Genomic DNA, 11,850 nt, shown 5'->3' with positions numbered 1-11,850 from the left:
CAGCTTCACGACTCTGAGAAACCTATGCTACAGATAAAACGGACCAAACACAGCATCATCAATAACCGCAATGCTTTGCAACCTTTGCTTGAAGGGTGTACTAATGGCCTTTTACAGGTGCACTACACCCTGCACACACGCAGGAAGAGATTGTGGTTTGTGTGTGTGTCTGTGTCCTTAGGCTCAGGGAGTAAATAGAAGCCATTATTCCTCCATAGATCACAGTAGAAGCCATGGTAATAGGTTTTAGAGCCACTGTGTTTTATCAGCCTCCTTATTAGACACAATTCATCAGCAGCTTTAATAAAAAACCAAATGTCCACCTTCTTCCCTCTGCTCATAACTCACTGGTCAAGAACACATTACAGCTGTACACAGGAGAAACATTACGCGGGTTATAGACATACAGGGAATTCTAAAGAGCACTAGATGTTTTAGAGCTGTATTAATAGCAGACAGGTGGACGATAAATTTAGTGGAGATTATCTCTGGGCTGATGGAAGGTATGTTGGAGTGTGGTGTGTACTCTGTGTGCATCCGTTCTCACCAGCAGGCTCTGGATGATGGTATGTCGGTTTTTGCCTTCATAGTCCACCACCTCGATGTAGTCCAGATAGGCATCAGCCCAGTACACGAGTCTGCTGACCAGATCCAGCGTGATGCCATGGGGGAACACAATCTTACTGTCCACCAGCTTGGTGCGGTTTTGACCATCCATGTCGCAGCGCTCCACCTTAGGGATCTGACCGTAGTCTGTGAAGAACACCTTCCTGTGGAAACACAGGATATGACCTGAGCATGTATGGATGGACGGACAGCAAATCTACAACTCATTTAAAATAACTAGTCTGACAGTAATTAAATAAACATCTGCTTCTGGTCTCTCTCTTTCATCTCCACTTCTTTTATCCTGTCCCCTTTTTCCTACACCTCTTCTCTCTCTACCCATTTTTTTCCTTTCACCCCAACTGGCCAAGGCAGATGGCTGCACATCTCTGAAGTCTGGCTCTGACAAATTTAATTAGGTTTTTCCCCCTCTCCTGACATCAAATTATTGCTTGTGGTATGAACTGCAGGGGTTTCTCTTTCTCTAGATCAGTAGTTCTGAAACTTTTTTATACCAAGTACCACCTGAGAAAATATTGAGCTCTCAAAGTAACTCCAGTATTATTATGAGTACCAACGTTAAAGTACAGTGGTGTAAACAGGCCGAGCAAAGACTTTTCACAGGCAGATTTATTCCTAATAAGACAATTTACCCTCTCATCATCCTCCTCTTCCTCACATATACTTCACACACTTGTATAGTGATATTAGAGTAAGATGGAGTGAGAGATAAGTCTAATTATTATTAATTTATTATTATACCACTAAGTACCACCAGAGGAAGCACGTACCACTGTTTGAAAACCATAGCTATAATACTTTAATGTCTAGGCCCTGTACCTTGGGATGATATACTGTATGTTGTAATTTGGTTCCATATAAATAAAATAAATAGGTCTGGGTTCAAAAACTTCAGTTCTATGACTGTGGAGTTGCACTGTGCAGTCATATTAAATGAAAAGTGGAAAATTAATGAATACTTTAAGGTCAATTACTAATATAAATATATATATATATATATGTATATATATATATATATATATATACATATATATATATATATATTAATGATGCACTGCATTAGGGAGGTCCAAATTGTGTTGCAACATTAGTTCTGTGGAAATATTTTTCATAATTGAGCAAAATTGGTGCTTAGAAATTGAAATATCTCTACACGAATCCATATTGACTCAAATTGAGAAACCGTGGTATCTGGCTTTGTAACAATTGCATAAGCACCATAATTGTAAGCGTAGCTTTTCAGTGGGCAATAGTCTTTGTGGAAATTCTGAGGTTTGTGGTCACAAATTTGACACAACAACAAAATAAGATCTTTTTTTTTGCTGACATATTGTTATTAAAAAGACTGTTTTTCTTTGCCTCAACAGCTACACAGTCTTTCTGACCTTGTTTTTGGAGGAAAAATCCACAGCAGTGAGAACTTACCAGGGATGAAAATCGACGCATGTAGCGAGAAGCATGTGTGTACGTACGCAAATGCACACATCACACACACACACACACACACACACACACAAACACACACACACACACACACACACACACACACACACACACACACACAAACGTGAAACCACATCATGCACCACAGATATACACACACTTTCGAGAATTTCGGGAAAGTGTTGTTATAAACAAAAAGAGAAGAGAGGAAAAAAACTAAAAAGGCTTTTGCAATCAAACCCTACACAGACAGTGTATCACAGTGCAAACAGCACATCTGTGCTCAATTACTCCAATGTCAAAACCTCCATTTATCCCCCCCTTCCAATTCAAATGTTGGGTAACAATAACAAATAACAGTATCTGACTCCAGTTGTCCTGATTTTCCATAAATGCTCACTGCACTGAGGAAAAACAACCCGTGTCTGTATGTGTGTGGGTTTATGCATTTTTCAAACTGACCCCATTGTGGGGTCCAGGGCGATGCCTTTAGGGTTGTACAGCTCCAGGTCCAGGAGGGTAACACATGTCTGCCCGTCCTTGTCACACACGAAAATCCTGTCGTCAACGTCATCCACAAAGTAGAAGTTTCCGGTAAGCCAGTCGATCGCCATCTGCTCCACATCTGGACAGCGCAGGCAGAGGGGGAGGGGGGTAAGGTGGGGGGGTGAATGTAGGACACAGGAGGTGCGGAAAGAAGAAAAAACAAATTTTTTGACTCAAGTCATTTTGACCGGTACAGAACCTGAGGCTGTGATGTTATTGTGCATACTTGAGCAGATGGGCGACAGATTTGACTCAAAGTCATGTGATGAAGTAAATTAGTCAGCAACTCGTTGGAGCAGTTACTTCAGCAGCTCTGTCTCACTCACATTGACATGCACACTCTGTCCAGATTTTCAGGTTTAGACTCAGGGCAGTTTTCCTGACTGACAAACAAAATGACAGCCAAATCAAATTAGTAAGTGTCTTGTTAATGTGTCTGTCATTCAAAGTCAGACAGACAGAATATGAGACAGGCTGTTTGTTGCTTCGGAGAGTGTGATGTTGGTCTAGCTGTAGCTTAGCCACGACAGCAGTGTAGTTTCTGCTGAGTTTATTTTCCCAAGGCTCGGCGCAGGAGAAGACCAGTGCCCCACCCGTCAATGAAAATCAAACACCTAGACCTGTGCACATGGCACCATGAAGGCATTTTGTGAAACTGTAGAAGTTAACACAGGCTGTAGAAAGAAAACTGGATTACCCAATGATTTATGCAAACTGTGGGGGGGAGGGTCTGAAAGAGGAGAAGAAATTGTGAAAAAGAGCATGAGACATTAATATATCCCTTGTTCTGGTTCTCATTTTTCATTCTCTTCCTTCCTTTCCTCAAACAACAACTCTGCCGTACAAACCTGAGCCAACGATCAGAGGAGGAAAGCTTTTGTTAATGCTTTTTGATTTTGTTTCTGTACAGTTTTTGGTTCACCATATTACTTTTATTACACATGCATTAAAAGTAGTGCCCTAATTATGTAATGACATAGGTTATCCTGCTTGATTTGTACCTTTGATGAACACAAATTATGCTTTAAATGAAATAAAAAAATACTAAGCGTTGGATTTCTTTGTGGCTACTAGTGGGCAGTTCAAACAACTACAAAACTAACAAACTAAAAAAAAAATTAGCACGTTTACTGGTGAAGTTGCATGTTGCACGTCACTCTTCGCTTCCAAATGTTGTTGAACCTATGTAGCCTTCAGTTAGCATCAAAACTCAAAAGATGTTTAGTTTGTCCACGGTGGCAGCCTCCATAGAGCTGACCCTGCTTCTGTTATAAATATAACACATAGGGCCTGATTTACTAAAGCTTTGCGCGTGCAAAAACGTGTGCAAACTGGATTGCACATGCAGATTAGCGTTGATGCTGATCTAATAACAGGGTGCAACGAGGACTGCGTCCCTCAGACGGGCAAAATAGCACTCGCAACCCATTTAGTGTTTTTGCCTTAATGCATATGCAATATGGGGCGTTTACAAGCTATTTTGCGTGTGATGGGAGGAGAAAATGTAAATATGTTATTTTAGCACGCGCAAAGTGATTTATCAAACCTGAAACTGATTGCGGTGATTATTTTTGCGTCTATATTTAGCACGTTTGAAAGGCAGGTCTTAACTGGCACAGCAGTGCCCACACATGGCTGCGGTTATTTATAGTTATATTATATTTGTAAATCAGGAAATTACGCTTTTCCAGAGCATGTTCAACTACGCGTTCACAGATGACGCACATTAATTTTTTATTTGGTATATCTGAATAAATTAAATATAGGTATCCAGAGGAGAAATGCATGTTTGTACTAGTATGGGCTTACCTTGGTCTGCAGTTTGTGGTTCAAGGAGGGGTCATACCTATGTTACCCGGTTAAGACCGGAGGAACGGGGAACCCGGCGTTACCTTAACGGGTCCAGCTCTAACCTGGTCTACTCTCGGTGCACGGCGAAGCGCAGGAGGCACAGTGCGCACACGTTACCAAAACCTCACAGACAGTTTACCCTAACCCTAACCCTTCCAGTTCCAGGCACATTTAAATGCAACACATAATCACAACAATCACGTTTTAATGTAACTATCTGAATCAGCTATAGATATGTCATCTATATCGATTGTCCCGTCGCCTCTGACGTCAGATCAAAGGCTGTTGGCACGCGTAATGGAAACTCAGCCTGACTGAATGAACACAGATGAAACCAGGGACAGACTGGGACTAAAAAGCCGTTGTGATGATCCGCTTTATTTATTTATTTACTTTATTTACAAAAAAGTATGTTACCTATGTGTAATGAGAGAAACAGCAGAGCGCTCCCTGGCAGCTGTCAGTGAGCTGCAGGTGAGTCAGAAGGAGAGCGCAGCACCTTTTTTTTTACGGCAACATCCATTGTCCATAGTTTTATTTGTTTGATACGTCAGGTAATGATGGAGCTGTCCAAAATACCGACGCAGGATTAAAATAATTATAATAAAAAAAGGTCCTATGGATCCGGGGAACAAGGACATCATATATGTCTCGATCTCAGTTATCTGCTCATCGCAGAACGTCAGCTGTACTTTCTGTTCAGTGGCTTCAAATTTCATTCTGCGCTTCCGTTGAGTCTGCTCTTTCTCTTTCCCCATGTGGACAACTCTTGACTAGCGCAAAATCCTCATTTAAATAGGGAGGTCTTAACCACTGCTGCGCCTGTAGTCAATTGTGGTCGCAATCTTAGTAGTTCACCCGCAAAAGGCAATCCAGTAACAGGCGCAGTCTTTCTGCTTGCGCAAGGAATTTAGCGCTCTCTATTTGGAATCTTAGTAAATCAGGCCCATAGATTTTATGCAGCAATCCTGCACTTTTAACTTTTCATGGACGTTTTGTTTTCTTCACTTCGACGGATATCGTGATGTATTTATTACGGCTGTCAAAATTAACGCGTTAACGCAGGATGATTAATTTTTGGAATTAACGCGTACATTTTTTTAACGCATTAACGCACATTCTCACTTTCATCGCGCTACGGGTAGACGTGCAGTTTATGAACAGGCAAGGCGGCGGGCAACTGCATGGGGCCCCGAGCCGATAGGGGGGCTCCCGACACTCGGAGCCTAAATGCATCAGTGACCAGCCGCATCCCCGTCCCCCTTAAACAACAATGGTCTCAGTAGGAAACCTCCCTAAAGGTGCCCCACGTCTCCTCACATTAACCTGTGTGAAGCTGAAGGAAAATGAAGAGGAGTTATCAATCAGGAAGTTAGAAGAGGAAGGCAAAAAAGAGGATGAAGAAAAAAGAAAGAAAGACACAGTTGTAAGTGGCGCTGCTGGCGCAGATAATGATATAATCATAACATTAACAGTCACTGTCTAACTAACGGGGACACAGACAGCAGCTAACATTAGCGTCAGAATGCTACCCGACGCTAACGCTAACTAGTAGAAGCAGTGCTTCAAAGTGCTGATGAGGAATTTCCTGCTGAAAACTATTTAACTTCTATACTTTATATTTTGTTTATAATGTGAGTTATTTACAGTGCAATGTATAGTTTTTTTTAAAGTTATTTACAGCATTTAATTTTTCTATTTATTTCTATTGTCTTATAATGTTAATAATATATATAATGTTTTTTTTTTTACAATGTAATGTTTATTTTTTACTAAGTTTGTATAGGTTTTTACAAGTTATTTACAGTATTTTATTGTTCTTTACATTTATATTTTCACATACTTTAATTATCTCTCCGTTCCTACAACAATATAAAGAGAAAATTTGAATTTTTTTGGCATATTTACGAATGGTAATTAATCGTGATTAATCGTGATTAATCCACAGCTACCCTGTGATTAATCTGGTTAAACATTTTAATCTTTTGACAGCCCTAGTATTTATGTATGATTATGTTGCAATATATTGATTATCACAGAATTGTTGTATTGTGATATTTTTGGTATCATGGACCGTGTATCGCTTATCATATTTGTAGCATGAGGTGCAATGTGATTCCCACCACCTCTAGTTAGTTAAGCAGCACTTACAAAGTTATGTTTGGAGTTGGAAAAAATATTGCTACCTCACTTTGTCCAAAAATACCACTTGAATACACAATAGCTCTGTAGAACTGAAAGTGAGGGCAGAGTCAGGTGTATGTTTGACAGGATTGGTGCATGGAATAGATGATAATAACACTAATAATTTAAAATCTAAAATGTTCAATTATACATTGTGGTTTTTGCTGATGTCACTTCCAATCAGACACTTGTATCTGACACACAAACCTCCTAGTTGCTGTAAACAAGCCGATAGAAATGCGCTTTTCTGACGCTGTTCCTCAGCCGCGGACGTTATTCTTCTTCTGCGGTTCAATGTACGCAACCGGATGTGCCTGGACTAGTTCCCGGAGCAGGAGGATCTGCTGTTAAGGAGAACTGCTGTTAATGTAACCAGAAGGGAGATCTCGCTGAGCCTGAGATTACAATAAAACACAGCGTTCTCAGCAATGGCTGAACTGTTTGTTTTGAACCTTCAAGGCTTTGTAAACAAGGTAATGACGCAGATACACAAAAAACAGCGTTAATTGGAACTTCCGTTTTATGTCCGATTTAAAGCTGCAGAGCATAACCTTTGGTCATTTTGTTATTGTTGATGTTAGTACTCTCTGTCTCTGTTGGGTCTTTGTGGACAGACACGATAAACCATTTGTATGCTGCATCCTTAATCTGACAATGTTGAGTGTTTTTGCTGCAACACAGAAGTCTTTACCCATCAAATAGCTGGTTTACCTTTTTTTAACAGCAGAATTCACCTCTGAAACCTTTCGTTACTTCAAGCGCAACGTTGCATGCACAACCACATCTCTCTGTATGAGTTTGAGACAGAGTGGATGTAAGAGGACTTAACAAACCTCTGGAGACCACTAGACTAGACACTTAAGGGTGCTTCCACACCTACAGCATTAGGTGCGCACCAAACGTGTTTGGTCCCTTGGTTCGATTCCTTTGCGTAGGTGTGAATGTAATCTTGGTACTTTGGTGCGCACCAAAACAACCGGTCCGAGACCTGCCTGAAGGGGTGGTCTCGGATCGCTTTATCCGCCCTACTTTGGTACGGTTCCTCTGGTGTGAAAACAACCAAACCAAATGGGCCGAAACGTTATAGTTTAATGCATTATCTGTATGAGATGAGATACAGGATTACCCCGAATTTCCACGGGGCGTGTTTTTGCGGCGTCTCTGCCCAGCGTCAATCCCCACCGGGCGCTCATGGCAGCGCTGTTTTGCGATCCAGCCATATTCGGCAAGCCAGCGATCAGCTCCGGTGACCGTGGCGCTTACGTTCCGTGGCGGTGAAGGCGCCCGTTGGAAATTGGGGGTTAGTCTGGTTCCGGTGCTTCGCCGTCTATTTTGGTTTGTTTAGAAATGTGCATATGTGAAAGCAAACCGTACCCATGTCTGTTTACTACATTGTAACATTTTTCTGACTAGTGCGGACCAAAGCAATCAAACTATAGGTGTGAAAGCGCCCTAAGACTATTTACTATTTTCACAGCGTTCATGAACCCTGTCCTAATACACACATGTAAACACATACACAAACAGCTCAGATATACAACTAAAGTCACGCCGCAGGGATCATCCATCCTTATGAGGGGCCATAATTCCTTTTTTTACCTCTCACATACACAATTTTACCTCTCACATACACAATTTTACGTCACACATTCACAATTTTACATCTCACCTACAATTGTTTTACCTCTCACATACTCTCTTTTACCTTTCACATACAATTGTTTTACCTGTCACATGTAATGTGTAAAAACTAGGGCTGTCAAAAGATAAAATTTTTTAATCAGATTGATCACAGGGTAGCTGTGGATTAATCACGATTAATCACGATTAATTGCCATTTGTAAATATGCCAAAAATATTCTAATTTTTTCTTTATATTGTTGTAGGAACGGAGAGATAAATAAAGTATGTGAAAATATAAATGTAAAGAACAATAAAATACTGTAAATAACTTGTAAAAACCTATACAAACTTAGTAAAAAAGAAACATTACATTGTAAAAAAAAAAACAAATGTACAAAATATAAAGTATAGAAGTTAAATAGTTTTCTTACTAAACCCACAGCAGGAAATTCCTCATCAGCACTGCTTCTACTGCTTCTACTAGTTAGCGTTAGCGTCAGCTAGCATTCTGACGCTAATGTTAGCTGCTGTCTGTGTCCCCGTTAGTTAGACAGTGACTATTAATGTTATGATTATATCATTATCTGCGCCAGTAGCGTTACTTACAACTGTGTGTCTTTCTTTCTTTTTTCTTCATCCTCTTTTTTTCTTCCTCTTCTAACTACCTGATTGATAACTCCTCTTCATTTTCCTTCAGCTTCACACAGGTTAACGTGAGGTGACGTGGGGCCCCTTTAGGGGGGTTTCCTACTGAGATGTCATTGCAAATCAACCCTTGTTGTTTAAGGGGGACGGTGATGTGGCTGCTCATTGATGCATTTAGGCTCCGACTGTCAGGTGCCCCCCATATCGGCTCAGGGCCCCATGCAGTTGCCCGCCGCCTTGCCTGTTCATAAACTGCACGTCTACCCATAGCACGATGAAAGTGAGAAAGTGCGTTAAAAAAATTAACGAGTTAATTCCACAAATTAATCATCCTGCGTTAACGTGTGTGAGTGTGTTAATGTGTGAGGTAAAACATTTAATGTGTGAGTAAAACATTAAATGTGTGAGGTAAAAAACATTTAATGTGTGAGGTAAAACATTTAATGTGAGTGGTAAAGCATTTAATGTGAGCGATAAAAAACATTTAATGTGAACGGTAAAAACATTTAATGTGAGCGGTAAAAAACATTTAATGTGTGAGGTAAATAACATTTAATGTGAGCAGTAAAAAACATTTAATGTGTGAGGTAAAAAACATTTAATGTGAGCGGTAAAAAACATTTAATGTGAGAGGAAGGCCTTCCGGTCATGTGACGAAAAGCAGGAACTGTGAACAGGTATCGATGATGACGTGAGGCATAGTATAAGAAAAACTTGTGCCCACTGCTTCTCTGGTTCTCCTGCTGCTTTTGTCAGGTTCCATTGACGCTAATGGTGTAGTTTCTGGCTTTTTCAGCCATTTGCGAATGCCCATTCTGAATGAAAATATAGTGTGGTTGGTTCAAGGACAACTGAAAACTCGAAACAAAATTTGCTGTTCATTTTGGTTTTAAAGAGTCAGTGGAATTTCTTCCGCATCAGGAAATCACAGGAAATTAGCATCCGCTGCGTGAAAATAATCAAACTATTCATAGGAAAGCAGTGGACTTGGACAATTATATTTTTATTAAAATATAATAAAATAAAAGATATAAAAAAAAAACTGACTTGTTAAAACCAAAATGAACAGCAAATTCCAAGTTTCCAGTTGTCTTTGAACCCACCACATGTCCCGTTATGTTGTCAGTGTCTTCCCGTACAGATTTTTAATCGGAAGCAACCAGCTATATTTTCATTCAGAATAGGCATTCGCAAATGGCTGAAAAGGCCAGACACTTCATTAGCCATTAGCGTCAATGGAACCTGACAAAAGCAGCAGGTGAACCAGAGAAGCAGTGGGCACAAGTTTTCTTATACTATGCCTCACGTCATCACGGAAATCCGGGGTTAGAAACGTTCAGAAACATAGCGCTGTTTGTCAGTGTTGAACAGCCTACTCTGATTGTCCGTGTTTGAAGATCACACCCTGATTATCTTATACATTCTGAATGGCTTCTGGTGAAGAAAGCAGACAGTTCAATAAAGCAGTGGCAGCTTGGCCGAGGCGCCATGATGCGATACCTGTTCACAGTTTCTGCTTTTTGTCACATGACCGGAAGGCCTTCCTCTCACATTAAATGTTTTTTACCGCTCACATTAAATGTTTTTTACCAGAAGGCCTTCCTCTCACATTAAATGTTTTTTACCGCTCACATTAAATGTTTTTTACCAGAAGGCCTTCCTCTCACATTAAATGTTTTTACCGGAATGCCTTCCTCTCACTTTAAATGTTTTTTACCTCACACATTAAATGTTTTACCGCTCACATTAAATGTTTTACCTCACATATTAAATGTTTTTTACTTCACACATTAAATGTTTTACCTCACACATTAAATGTTTTACCTCACACATTAAATATTTTACTGCTCACATTAAATGTTTTACCTCACACATTAAATGTTTTACCGCTCACATTAAATGTTTTACCTCACACATTAAATATTTTACCACTCACATTAAATGTTTTACCTCACACATGATATGTTTTACCTCACACATTAAATGTTTTACCTCACACATTAAATGTTTTACTGCTCACATTAAATGTTTTTTTACCGCTCACATTAAATGTTTTTACCTCACACATTAAATGTTTTTACACATTACATGTGAGAGGTAAAACAATTGTATGTGAAAAGTAAAAGAGAGTATGTGAGAGGTAAAATTGTGAATGTGTGAGGTAAAATTGTGTAAGTGAGAGGTAAAATTGTGTATGTGAGAGGTAAAATTGTGTATGTGAGAGGTAAAAAAAGGAATTATGGCCTACACGGCCCCTTATACAGCCTGCTGTGCTCATGCTGAGGATCTAATGGAGCAATATCTGCATGACGAGATCTAAAGCATGGGTGCTCGACCTGAGCCAACCCAGAAACAACTGGGTTTAGGTCACATCAGTAATGTGGTAATGTCAAGGTCTTTGAGTAAAATATTGTGAGTTGATTACATTTTTATTAATCAAGACAGTGTGATCATTTAATAAACAGATGTACAACAAGTACAAACCTGATAATAAGTAGAAACTGATAAGTGATTGACCTAGTGTATGTGTTCAGAACTGGGGTATACCATATGACGGTAGCTCGAAAAAAAAGAGAGTCGTCTTTCAACTTGGAAGGTTGTGGGTGCGTTTCCAGGCTCTGCTAGTCTACATGCCGATGTGTCCTTGGGCAAAACACTTAACCCCCTCGTTGCTCCTGACAGCTGCATGTTGGCTGCACAGAGATGTGCTGTATGAAAGTGTGATTGAATGGGTGTGAATGGGAAAAAGGTGCAGTGTAAAGCGGTTTTGACTGGTCATCAAAAGGAGAAAAGCTCTGGGGGGGTCACGTGATGCACCGAGGAGGATAGACGCACTGATGTCGGTCTCCTCACTGGATTTAATTTAAACAGCATTTCTCAGTTTATCCGTTGCTAAAATTGTGGTGAAATAACCTACAGAGACGTTGGACA

At 40.1% G+C, this 11,850-nt stretch overlaps 1 protein-coding gene across 1 annotated transcript in view; it reads right to left on the bottom strand.

The window, feature by feature from the left end:
• LOC310925574 (low-density lipoprotein receptor-related protein 1-like) overlaps positions 1-11,850 on the bottom strand; it is a 115,721-nt gene that overhangs the window by 79,501 nt on the left and 24,370 nt on the right. Inside the window, exons 5-6 of the mRNA XM_083887553.1 lie at positions 2,533-2,695; positions 548-770 (exon numbers count right to left, since the gene is read on the bottom strand). Of these exons, the coding sequence (XP_083743679.1) occupies positions 548-770; positions 2,533-2,695 (386 nt within the window). The remainder of the gene's footprint in view (positions 1-547; positions 771-2,532; positions 2,696-11,850) is intronic.

Source organism: Microchirus variegatus (assembly GCF_963457635.1).
Source record: "Microchirus variegatus genome assembly, chromosome: 4".
Lineage (NCBI taxonomy): Eukaryota > Metazoa > Chordata > Actinopteri > Pleuronectiformes > Soleidae > Microchirus > Microchirus variegatus.
The sequence above is the reverse complement of the archived record's forward strand: the minus strand, read 5'-3'. Positions and strand labels throughout refer to the sequence as shown.